This window comes from Brassica oleracea, unplaced genomic scaffold, assembly GCF_000695525.1.
Source record: "Brassica oleracea var. oleracea cultivar TO1000 unplaced genomic scaffold, BOL UnpScaffold00418, whole genome shotgun sequence".
Taxonomy (NCBI): Eukaryota; Viridiplantae; Streptophyta; class Magnoliopsida; order Brassicales; family Brassicaceae; genus Brassica; species Brassica oleracea.
Genome location: NW_013617416.1, coordinates 336,318 through 348,971, shown reverse-complemented (window position 1 = coordinate 348,971; position 12,654 = coordinate 336,318). Strand labels below are relative to the sequence as shown.

Below are 12,654 nucleotides of genomic sequence, written 5' to 3'. Positions count from 1 at the left end.
GACGTGGTTGCTCGGGTTGAAGACCGCCAGACCCAGCTGACCCAGCAGTCTACCGACGGATTACCCGTCACCTTATCCACACTTGAAGTGGATAAGATTTACGAGGAGGTAAATTTTCTAAAATTTTAATTTTGTATTATTCATTTAATTTAATTTTAAATTTTTACTAACAATATTTATTTTTTTTTTTCAGGTTGTCCCTAAAAAAAATGACGGACGTTGGGGATTGGTTCCGTCAACGATGTTCCGAGAGCGGCATCGTCTTATGGTCAACGACGAGATGATGAAGTCACTGAGCTGCGTAACGAGTTGGCCTCGACAAAAGCTCGTATGGGTGGAGTCGAGGGCTTCTTGGGCGTTATAGTGGCCACAAATCCGGAATGAGAGTCTATGTTGAGGAACATGCGACAACAACATCCCATTCCAGGCAAGCCATCCGACACACATAACGAGGCGGATGTTGCGACACACATAACGAGGCTGATGTTGCGAGGAGGAGTGAGGAATTCTACCAGGCGACGAACGACCCTTAGTTCTTTTTTTCCGGTTGTTGTATTATAAATTCAAAACTTACTTATATAAAAAATATTTTTTGTATTGATTTTTATTTTAAATTATAATTTTATTAATAAATTAAATAATTTTAATTATTTTTTTAATTATATTTTTAAATTCTGTAAAATAAAAAAAACGAAGTAAATTTGTAGCTAATTTACGACCTATTTACGTGGAAACTTTACGAGGAAATGACGAGAAAAAATAAACGAGTATTTTACGAGGAAACATTTACGAGGAAATGACGAGGAAAGATAAACGAATATTTTACGAGGAAATATTTTCGTGGTAGTTACGTGTACTTTACGAGGAAACACTTTCGAGATATTTACGTGTAGTTTACGAGGAACACGTTTTGAGTTATATACGGGAAAATATAGCGACCTCCTTACGTGAAATATTTACGTGGTCTTTACGACGAAATGATGTACTTCGTCTTTACGAAGAAATATTTTCCTCGCTAAGTTACGACGAATTGGTGAGGAAATATGTGTTACGACGAACGAGTAACGACAAAACGTATTTTCTCGCTAATTCCTCGTAAAGCTTCTTTTACGACGAACTCACGAGGAAAACCGCTCTCGTTAAACTTATGTTTTCTTGTAGTGAAAACTCTGTTTTATTTTTTGATAGAGCAGCAGTTGTATAAGTTGGTCCCACCGGTAGGCATAGCGCGTAGATAGCAGCTTCTGGGTTAATCCTTTCCAAACCTCTTGGCAACATATACAAAGGACATGCCAACTACATAATTGCATCTAAACAATAAATTCAGCTCGTAAGAACATCTTCCCAAGTCTTTTCAAAGGCTCCATACTCAATTACATATACATTTTCTAAATTTTAAAGTTAAATACATAATTAGACTATATTACACATATTCTTATTATTTTAGTAAAATACAATTATTTCAGTACTGAATCCTAAAAGTTTCTAACAATTGACAAATAAAATGAATATAAACAGATTGAGTGGTTGGCGAAACAAGATGGATTGAGTGAGAGTATATTACAAAAATTTATAAATATTTCTAACTCCTACATCTAAAGTCACCCTATACTGAAACTTGTAACCATTCCGGTTTTCTCAGCTGGGAAGAAGCAACATTTCTATGAAAAAACTCGGTTGATGTAACCCAGAGAGAGAGAGAGCTTAAGCCCAGAAACCCAAATGCAAACTCAGAGGTCTTGGCATCAATCGCTGCAGAAGAGAATCAAATTCATCATTCAAAATCTAAGAATTACAGAGGAGGGAGAGACGAAATCAACTCAGTACAGAGATAGTAAAACGAAACTGAGGATTGATGATACGAGGTCGAAGGATCAGAATTCGTGAACCGTCGGTCTTCTTCTTTAGACTTCACACAGGCGAAGAAGGAGAGGAGAGATGAGAGAGGGGAGGAGACTTTGACGCGTGTCCCATAAGCGACGTCTCTTGCTTCCTTTGATTAAGCGACGTTTCTTCTATTAAAATGTAATTTTCTTTTTTTTTTTAATCATAATTAATTTAAGCAACCCTCGTAAGCAACTCCGATAATGATGCTCTAACCATTCCGGTTTTTTCAGCTGTACCAAATCGGTAACCGGTTAAACCGTCTAAAAAGATAAGACGGGCTATTCCACTTCATCATCCATCTACAACTGCAAAATCAAAAGATGAGGCTTCACTCATCTTCTGCCTCTGCTCGCTGCTGCAACTTATTTTGTTCCTCCCACAAGGTTCTCTGTCTCTTTCGTCTATTGTCCGTATATTTGATATAAGTTGTTTTATAAACACGACGCTGACATTTATATTCATATGCACTACTGTTTGAAAGGCCAACGCAAGAGAAAGCGAATGGAAGTTTCAAGTTCCTGTAAAGCACAAAGATTTGGAGTTTCTGATCAAGAGGTTTGCTCCTCCACTCACGGCGGTTCTTCTTGCGGTTTCACCCATCTGTAATCCTCCAGGTAACACTAATAAAGAAGTTTAGAGCAGTCCTCTGCTTCTGAAACTGAACAAGATTGGGAGAAAATTCTAGAATGTTTTGTTGCTGTATTGGTGATTTCTTGTTTTGTGATATGTAGAATCTCTAGGCCAAACTTTGGATATACAAAGAGGAGCAACAGTGTTTAATAGAGCTTGTATTGGGTGTCATGATACAGGCGGAAACATTATTCAACCAGTGAGCTTTTAACACTTTTAATGAAAAAATCAGTTATGAATCATTCTTTGTTCTCTTCTTCTTGTTAATAAGTCCTTTCTTCCCAGGGAGCAACGCTTTTCCCAAGTGACCTCCAAAGGTAAGAACAACCAATGCTCTATGCTCCCAAGAGATGTCTTGTGTGCATCTATCAGATTCTGACAGGGAATAACTGGATAGACAGTTATTTGTCTCTTATGGTTTGCTATGGTTTTTACCTCTTTCACAGAAATGGAGTTGATACTGAGGAAGAGATATACCGTGTTACCTACTTTGGAAAGGGAAGAATGCCGGTGAGATCTTCTTTCCATTTAGCTAAATGATCTGAAGAGATCTATGACTGATGGTTTACTTACAGGGATTTGGGGAGAAATGCACGCCGAGGGGACAGTGTACCTTTGGACCGCGGTTGCAGGACGAAGAGATCAAGCTTCTGTCTGAGTTTGTAAAACTCCAGGCTGACCAAGGTTGGCCAAACGTATCTACCGATTAGCTAGTAGCAACAAAGATTAGTACAGTTTAATACAGTAAGAACATGCATCATTACATTGATGTTTATGTGTACCTTTCATGTCTAAAATTCAATGTATGGTGGCAAATAATATAACAAATAATATGAGAATTGGGACGCTTCATTGCAAACAAATGCTTATGCTCCAAGATATTCCATGAAGTACAACAAAACGAAAACATATATGTTCATAACTTTTTGCCTATTCTTGGCATTACAAAAATTATATTCCGAATATCTTGCCTCTGGAGAAAAATGTAGTGGAAAAGAATAGTGATTGTACCGTTGAATCCTCTGGTATGTTGTGCAGTGAAACTGTGAGAGCAAGCATAAGTTCACTCCTTTCATGGAGACTCACTCCGCTTTCGTTTCTTTGCATCGGATTCACCTAACTGCAACAAAAAAAAGCCATTCTCTGGTTCCTTAGTGTTTTGATGGAGTGGGGATCTGTTGTTGCTTGAACTTGGAATAAACTGATGTTCTTCAATCTCAGCCGCTGAGTCCAACACGGCTTCTATTTTGGATGAATGTTTAAGTTGTTTTCTTCTCTAAGAACTTGCTGGACATTCAAGTTAATAGGCTAAAAGTTCTCAGCCGTTTTACACCTCGAGGGTTTGGACACACTGGGAGATCGTGGAATAAATCGCAGCACACATTATACCGTTTCTCTGTTCTTGCACAGTTGGCTGCTTTCAACAAGCTTCCACAAACGTGGTTACATCATAGAGTGTAAAGGGCCAAGAGATCAATGCATTATTGACTTGCGGCACACACACACAAGTATTACTTGTCTTTAAAACTAATCTTGGAACATACAAATCAATTTGCAAAATTCAGACATAACATAACTTGCAAAACACACACACACATAAGTATTATTGACTTTAAAATTGAAGTACAAAAACATGTTTCTTTGAAGGATGTTATTTTTAGGACAGGTGATAAACATTGATATTTGATCTTTTCAGGAGGAGAATCTGTCACGGTCATGAGGCGAAGAGTAATCGATGTTTGGTCCATGAGGGATGATCCCAAACGGGTTTAGCGTAGGGTGGCTTCCGTAGTAATGTTGCTTGATGTGATCCATTTTCACAGTGCTGCTCATTCTATTGATTTGGTATACATCTTTTATGTAGTTGAAGATATTGAGATACTCTCTTAAGAGTCTCTTGTTGCATTTGAAGTGAACCGCGTAAACCTGCAACACAACAAAAGGATAACGTCAAGAATCTGAATGGATTTATGTAATTAAGAAAACAACTAAGAAGATTCAAAAATACCTCATCAAATCTTATAAGGGTGACGAATAATCGAACATCTGCTTCGGTGAAAGTGTTCCCACAGATGTATCGTTGTTTTCCGAGTACTGCCTCACATCTATCTACTGCTTCAAACACTTGGTTCACTGCCTGCAGAAAGAAAAAAAAAAACCAACATCTATTAGTTATATTCTGTTTTTTTCTTTCTACTTAAAATAAACATTAAAGGATCTTATACCTCATCGTAGGGTTCTTGTTTCCTAGCAAACCCACATCTATAAACACCGTTGTTTATCCCGTTGAAAACCCATTCATTAGTCTCATCAATTGCTTCTCTAAGATGACAAGGATAAAGATCGAGTGACGGGTTTTTGGCAACACCATTGAACTCAGTGTTGAACATCCTGATTATCTCTGAACTCTCATTGTTAACCACAGTCTTAAGCTTCTTATCCCACAGAATCTGAAACAATAATAAAAAAAACAAAAAAACAGAGACTTTTAACATTTTCAAGAAACATAACAAGAGAGAATTCAACAAGAGAGAATTCAACAAACTTACGGGAACAGTGTACTTTCCCACATAGTTGGGGCTAGCAATCTCATAGAGTGCTCTAACAGTCTTAGCACCATTAAGATAATCAGGCTCAGCTCCAGGGAGCTCAGAGTTCGAATCAGGGAAAACCCATCCTCTATGGTCATCAGTTTCATTAGTTCTTCCCCAAATTGTGTGGCACGACTAAACCAAAATTAAAAAAAAAAAAAAAATGCTTTTTAGGGAAAGTATATTCAATAAAGCGAAACAAAAAGGGTGATTAGTACTGACCGAGAAGGTGATAGCTTCGTCAAGACCTTTGAGCATCAAGAAAGAGAGACATCTACAAGCCCATGGACAAGCGTAGGAAATGTAAAGATGGTATCTTCCGGATTCAGGTGGGAACTGAGAAGCAGGATCTTGTGACACAAAGCTGCGGAATGTGGACGCTGTTCTCACAAAAGCTCCTGATTCTGATGTCTCATCTACCCCAGACCTGGCCATATCTGTGCTTTACACAATTAAAAGATGATTCCTTTTTTAAGTTTTCAAGAAAAGTCACATGATTAAATATCAAATCGAACCTATAACACAATTAAAAGATTGATTATTTGCTAACAAGATCGGAGAGGTTGGAGAAAACCTGATAGAGAGTGAAAGTCGCTCTTTTTGAACGATGACTTTTTGTGGCGATAAGGCTAGAAAAGGATGTGTTGACTCAGCTGCTGCTTTTGTAGCGAAAGAGAAGGAAGGAGAAAATGACTTTTGCCTTTCGTTAGTCATTGCTTTTGTCACCCTCCCCCCCAAACGAGTGTTGACTCAGCTGCTTTTGTCACGCGTACCGTGTTAACTCAGTTCTAGAAAAAGCGTGCCGACTTTTCAGAACGGTTTATACGTCATGGATGACCGGGTCTTTTGTAACAGTTTGAACTAGGTCCGGGCATTTCGGGTATCCCGTATCAGTTCAGTTCGAGTATTTTAGCTAACGGATAGTTTAGATAAAGGTTAGAGGATCCATTTACTATCTAATCTACTTTTGGTTCGAGTTCGGTTCAGATAGTAAATTAGAAACGGGATTCCGGTTCTCATTTGGTTTTCAGATTACTTTAGATATTTTGGATAAAACTATCTGGATACTTTCAGATACTTTTATGTAGTTTGGATACTTTAAAATAATTTAGTTTTCTTCAAATATTTTCGGATATGTTAAATAGATTTTTAAATTATAAATAAATAAATATATATATATATATCTATATAATATATAATATATAATTATTATTTTTATACATTTGGATACACGTTCGGTTCAAGTTTGGTTCGGTTAGTTCTGATATAGAAATATAGGAACCATTCGAGTATTCGAGAGTTTCGGTTCAGTTCTTTGGTTCCGTTTTTTTTTCCTAGGTCTAGTTTGAACCATAAAAATGATTATCCAAAAAAAAATGAAAATGAGAAAGATCTGAAAAGAAAAGCAAAACCTGAAAAGAAAGTTACCAAGGTACATTTTCAAGACTCTATATTGGTTGGTCAGATGAGAATCATCAAGAAAAGGACTGATGAATTAATGAGTAGTTCCACAATGTCATATAAACCATTCATGACATACTGTTTCAGTGCACCGTTGCTCGACAAAGTATAGGTGATCTCTAGTGTTCTTTTCCTTGTTAAAGGTTTTGGAGATTCTCTTTTTGAGAATATCATTCAAACTGGTTACTTCTTGTTTTGAAGCAAAGAGAGAGAAAAAAAACTTGAAATGAGCACCTAGGAAGGTGCAAAATTTTATATTTAACTGAATAATCTTTGACCTTAAGCATATATAAGATCATGCACACATATATATAGCGAGAAACTTAAATTTTAAGTGAAATCTGACCGCAACTTAGAATTGTCTTCCATTTAGGTCATTTTTGCAATGACAAATTTACGAAGAAAGACTTCTAGAGAAGTCTTCTATGATAAGCAAGTTATTTTTGCAATTGACCAAAGTATTTCAGATATTTAAATTTTACAAAGAAGACGTAGCTTCTGTTCCTATCTATTCTGGATCCTCGAGGCGCAATCAGTATAGTAAATATTGGAGGCTATCTGAAGAACTAGATTCATTTGGTAACTACTTACCACCTGACTATATCCCCTCGCCAACTCCCAGCTCTCCGGAAACTTCCCTTTTCTTCCCATCACATGAAGTCATCAAACTGTCGTCAACAAGTCTTTATATGTTAGTTTTCCAATTAACCATGTTTACTTTTTGAGAGAAGTCTTCTCCCAAATAGAGAAGACTTCATTGAAAAGTCATATCTACAAAACTTCGGTCAACAAAACTTGTATGCTTCTTCTCTATTTTTTTTTTGTATTATAGAAGTCTTCTCTAAGAGCATCTCCAACCCCTAGCTATTTTCACCTCTATATGCTATAATAGAGGTAAAAGTGCTCCATCCCATCTATATTTCCACCTCTAAAATAGAGATTGCTATTTTTTCCTCTATAAAATAAAGGAAAAAATAGCATTCCTCTATTATAGAGTCATACTTTTTTATTTTCAAAATAGTCCTTTAACTTTCAAATTTTGATAGTTGTAACCAAAATAATTATATTTATAGAGAGATACAGCTTTTGTAGGAGTATAATAACATTTTTTATTTACATAATAGTCTTTTAACAAAACTTTAGTTTAAAAAATTCATAAGTTTATGAAAATATTTTAAAAGTTAAAAATAAATATGGTTAGTTATCAACTTTTATAAACAAAATGTATCTTTTGTAAAATTAAAATAGAATCTTTTGAGAATATTCTTTTATAGAGGTAAAAATAGAGAAATACATTGGAGAGAAACTCATCTCTATTTTAGAGATGCTCTATTTTAGAAGTAAAAATAGGGGAATACATTGGAGATGGTCAAAGAAAATGTATAAGACTTCTCTAGTAGTAGGCCTATCTAAAAGTCTTCTACGAAAAACACACAAAATAATCAATTGCAAAACTAACCTACTATTAACCAGAAGACTTCTCGCGAAGTCTTCTCCATCAAAAAGTCTTCTTTGTGTACAGATCTGAATAAAAGAAAATCATACCTACAACCCGTGAGATGCCTTGCATAATTAGCTTCTCCAAGTACACAAAACTTCACACGGAAGATACCCACTTGTTATTAACTAAGAATCAAGAACATGAGTGACTCTAATAAGCTCAAAAATTTATAACCAAGATTTTGGGGTTTTGGGATGAAATTAGTGAAAACATAAAAGAGAAATGGTCTGTGTGGATAAGAAATGAGGAAAAGAAGACTATATATCAATTTTAGGTGCATTTAGAGCTTGATATTGGTTGTTAATGATGGTTGGATATTGATGACAATTACAATATTGTAAATACTTGATGAAAATGAGAATATCAAGACGAGGATGATTGAGTAAAAAAACTCATTTTTTGAAAAAATAATAATAGCATTTTCATGAATAACTTGAACTTTTTGGATGAATACAAAAAAATGAAAGTTGCAAAAAAAGAGAGGTCATATTTGCATTTGACTTAAAGTTTTGAGTCATTTTTGAAAAAAAACGCCATTTTATTTATAGTTATGTATTGATTTTCCGAAAAACATGGTGTTTTTTTGTAATAAACATGCGATTAATGATGACATATATGGTCTCGTTATTTCGTTGTTAATCACCTATTACGACGAAATAATAATGAAACATAATCATTGTTATTAGGACAATTAAATTCGTAGTAACTTCGCCGTAACACATTTCGTCGTAAAAAAAGATGTACCGTTACTTCTAAGTTATTCGTCGTATTTATGTCATAACTTTTCGTCGTTATGTAGTCGTAAATTTATGTCGTTTACAAAATATTAAAAAGCCTCGAATATTATGACCAATTAACAACGATAGTAGATGTTAATTGGTCGTAAGTCTAACGATTAACATCGACTGTCTATGTTAATTGGTTGTAAATGTTACGACTTATAAATGTCGAATCTCGAATCAGGAAAAAAGTATTTGAAAATTTTAATTTTCTTATATTTTTTAAGTTTTTAAAAAATTTGAAAATTTAAAATAAAAATCTAATATATAAATATTTAAATATCCAAAAGATTACAAACCAAAAATGTAAATAAACTATAGCATACAGTTCAAATCATCATCATATAGATCTGAACTACGGTGATCGGTGCGTCGATCCATTCCGCCTACTCCTCTAGGGTAGGGACGCGGTGAACAAACTGACGAACAGAATCCCATGCCCACATAATCTCTGGGTTCCCTGATGCGATGACATCGAACATCCTTTCCATGGCCCTCAACTGAGCCCTCATGTCATCTTGTTCTTCCCAGAGCAATGCAATGACGTTGTTGGCCGCCGTCAAATCCACACACAGCTGAGAATCTTCTTGCCTTGCAGCAGCGTAGGCTGAAGTCGCCCTCGGGACATTGTTAACCAAACCGATGCCTATCATATGTACCCTTTTCTTGGTAACAACCTTCAATTGAATTTTAAAAAACTAATTAGTAAAATAGTAAATAAGATTAAAAAAGTATGCATATATGAAAATATTATTATTATCTCTTCAAAGATCTTGTCCTTCTCTTGTGTGGTCAACTGGACCGGTGGGCCATCCGGAGTCTATTGCGTTAACTGGGTCTGACGCTCTTCGATCTGAGCCTTCACATCGTTGTAGATCTTTCCCGATCTAGGATCTAGAAAATTGCCAGCTTGGGTACGGTGTGTCTCCTTGACAAGTTGGGAAAGAGACGGTACTTATACTTTCCGAACGGCCTAAAAACGTTAAATATATTATAATACTATATAAGTAGATATTAATTAATTAATTGAAATTAAATGAGTTATAAAATTTTATAACTTACAATTTGTAGTGCCCTCCCGGCATGTGGGGTCTATTCAGAAGTGTGAACCATCGGTAAGTTGCTCTTGGGATCTTGCATCATCCGAGCCGCCGAGCACGAAGCAGATACTCTAACCGAGCGAGGAGTACACAATAGTGTTACAGCCCATCCCAAACGGTGTCGGAAATGTTGATGAGTTTTGCATCATCTCCTCTGTTCAGCCACATCTGCTTCCAGTCGGTGACAGTGCTTTTGAGGCGTAGCTTTTCGTTACCGTTGAATGCTTTATTCACCCGCTCGTTCACGCCAATAGACCAATGCCATTTTTGCTGCAAAGAAACAAAAAAATATTAAAAATACAAATAATCTATATGAATTTAAAAGACATTAGATAAAATTATAAGAATTACAGAAAAACACTTGAACCAAGTGGTGTGGATATACTCGGGTGTATGAGACCAATTTGGATGAGCTTAGGCAAAGTACCCTTCACATAAATTATTATCAGTTTTGATATTCATTTTTCTTGCTGTCAATGACAACTTAGAAATACCTTTCCTACAACCTTTATAGATTGGCTGATTCGTAGCGTCTAGCATCTTATAAAACATTTTTCATCCAAGTTAGATCTTTTACATTATCTACTTCTGCAGCAACTGATAAGGTTGTTTCACAAAATGCATCTGAAACCATATCATGTATCCTATCATGATGCATTATCTACCATCTGATCCTCCTGATGGTAACTAGTTTCAGTATGCAAACGACTCGGTTCTTCACTATTACCAACATCTTCAAACTGACTACTACTACTAGCTTCATTCCTACAATGATCACCCTCTCCATGTAGTGTGTGGGTAAATCCTCTATTTACTAAATGTTTCCAAACCGTTTCACTACGAGCAAATTTGCTATTCTTGCATTTACAACAAGGATAAAACATCTTACTGGTTTCCTTCGTGATGGGTGTATTTCTGGCGTGGTGCATGAATATCTCCACCCGTTCAGAAATTCATTTCTCACCATTCCATCAGAATATTTATGTGCATAAATCTAACTTCATAGCTTGTATATATTGCCACCAGATGCTCTTTTTTCAGACCATTTTTTCATTTTTTTTTCTTTGTGGTTCTTTAGAACGAGAATAGATGCATATTTATAGGATAGTTTTGAGTTTTGTTAGGTAAGTGTGTAACAACGAATTTACAACGAAAAGTATTCTACAATGTTTTAACAACTTTTTACCGAGCAAAAGTTTTTTTCTAACACACACAACAAACACATTTTCACCTACCATCTTATTTTTGCTAGTAATTTCGTCGTTAGATAGATGCAAAATTTCGGTTGTAATAATATTGTAATTCGGTTGTAATAATGTTGTGATTTAAAACTACATTACGACTAGTTGTCGTCCTTAAATAGTCGTAAAGTTACGTCTAGTGTATGACGAAACTATTTCATTGGCAAATTATGTCAACATTACGACAATATACATTTTTCATCGTACTAATATTGTAATGTTACGACGTCAAATTTTGGTCGTAACACATCGTCGTTAAGTGCTTGTTTTCTTGTAATAGTGTATGTATAGGAGCTGATCCAGCTGCTGATGCGGGCTGTGTGATTTGGTAGAACCAAAGCTCTCATCCAAATTAAATTTGAGGCAAAACCTACAACAGGTTAATTCGAGATAAACCAATGGTCTCGATGCTTTTGGATGTGTGGACTCATGAATATGGTGTACCCTTGAAGCTGAGGGATCAAGTTGTTATGTTTTGAGGTTAAATATTTGTGAGATCAATGATATGATGAAAATGTGGCTTGGAAGACTAGCTTAATAATGTCATACTTCCTCCGTTTCAATATATATGATGTTTTAGGTGATTTTTGTTGCTTCACAATAGATGTTATTTTTACATATCTAGATAACTTTAACTTTGTAGCCAATCGTATTTTTATTATTTTTGTTTATAGTTAGATAAATTAATTTTAAATTATATTTTTAATAGTTTAAAAAAAGTAAATTTCTTAATATGTGTGCAAAGAGTCAAAACTTCGTATTATGAAACGGAGGGAGTATAACAGATCTCTCGACTCGTAAGCATTTGTAAGGTTGAGTGTTTTGATCGAAATTTCTAGTATATATTGTTACGTTTGATCGTTGTATCTCGATTGCGTTTGATCTACTTTCTAAGTAAAGAAAGAAACACGTGCGATTTATTTGCCCAGTTCACGGATCAGTCCGCTACATCTGGGGGGAGGCTCGTGCTCCCAATCTGATAGTGGACGGCCCAAGATGATTAAAGGACCGAGAGAGTGAAGACAAAAGCCCAAACAACATTCTCCACCTTGGCTTTACTCTCTCTCTCTCTTCTCATTCGGACAGAACATCTGAAACCCTAGCCTCCTGTCGAAAGCTCTCAACTCATCTCACTCCATCTTCACCGCTTCGCTTCACTGTCTCTTCCAGCTGCGATTCCTTCGATTAAACTCCACCTCGAAGCTAAATCAACCTTCATGCAGCTCTTCCTTCTTGTCTCATCCTCTGTACGGTCTCTGATTCTGACGGAGACCACCGATCGAGACGACAACTGCTTTCTGATCAACCTCTGACCCAAAAGACTGAAACTTTCTGAGACGGCAACCAATCCTCAGATCTGAGCGAACAAAACTCCACTCAACTCTTCAGGTAACTTCACCTTCTGACTTGCTTCTTATTTGCTACCTGATCTGAGACCTTATCTTCCAAAAGATTAAAACTTTA

At 35.8% G+C, this 12,654-nt stretch overlaps 2 protein-coding genes across 3 annotated transcripts; one reads left to right on the top strand and one right to left on the bottom strand.

Annotated features, from left to right (window-relative positions):
* The first annotated feature begins 2,161 nt into the window (after positions 1-2,161).
* On the top strand, positions 2,162-3,369 carry LOC106319628 (cytochrome c6, chloroplastic-like). The gene is made up of 6 exons (XM_013758011.1): positions 2,162-2,270; positions 2,369-2,501; positions 2,619-2,716; positions 2,803-2,834; positions 2,964-3,027; positions 3,093-3,369. Exons 1-6 carry the CDS (start codon positions 2,208-2,210, stop codon positions 3,225-3,227), a joined length of 525 nt encoding a protein of 174 aa, XP_013613465.1. The 5' UTR covers positions 2,162-2,207; the 3' UTR covers positions 3,228-3,369.
* A 629-nt stretch (positions 3,370-3,998) lies between these two features.
* On the bottom strand, positions 3,999-5,890 carry LOC106319627 (glutathionyl-hydroquinone reductase YqjG-like). 2 transcript variants are annotated; one of them, XM_013758010.1, is made up of 6 exons: positions 5,683-5,890; positions 5,331-5,545; positions 5,067-5,243; positions 4,743-4,967; positions 4,526-4,654; positions 3,999-4,443 (listed from the first exon to the last, which is right to left on the bottom strand). In XM_013758010.1, exons 2-6 carry the CDS (start codon positions 5,541-5,543, stop codon positions 4,210-4,212), a joined length of 978 nt encoding a protein of 325 aa, XP_013613464.1. In that variant the 5' UTR covers positions 5,544-5,545; positions 5,683-5,890; the 3' UTR covers positions 3,999-4,209. The 2 variants fall into 2 exon arrangements, with proteins under 2 accessions (XP_013613464.1, XP_013613463.1); XM_013758009.1 differs by having other exon boundaries at positions 5,331-5,550; positions 5,683-5,861.
* Positions 5,891-12,654: the final 6,764 nt, after the last annotated feature.

Excerpts from the sequence above, each read along its gene's own strand:
- LOC106319628 (XM_013758011.1), top strand. The coding sequence starts at position 2,208 with ATGAGGCTTCACTCATCTTCTGCCTCTGCTCGCTGCTGCAACTTATTT. Across the intron at positions 2,502-2,618 it reads ACCCATCTGTAATCCTCCAG|AATCTCTAGGCCAAACTTTG; the intron begins GTAACACTAATA and ends TGTGATATGTAG. Across the intron at positions 3,028-3,092 it reads TTGGAAAGGGAAGAATGCCG|GGATTTGGGGAGAAATGCAC; the intron begins GTGAGATCTTCT and ends GTTTACTTACAG.
- LOC106319627 (XM_013758009.1), bottom strand. The coding sequence starts at position 5,822 with ATGACTAACGAAAGGCAAAAGTCATTTTCTCCTTCCTTCTCTTTCGCT. Across the intron at positions 5,244-5,330 it reads ACGAAGCTATCACCTTCTCG|TCGTGCCACACAATTTGGGG; the intron begins GTCAGTACTAAT and ends ATTTTGGTTTAG. Across the intron at positions 4,655-4,742 it reads AACAAGAACCCTACGATGAG|GCAGTGAACCAAGTGTTTGA; the intron begins GTATAAGATCCT and ends TTCTTTCTGCAG.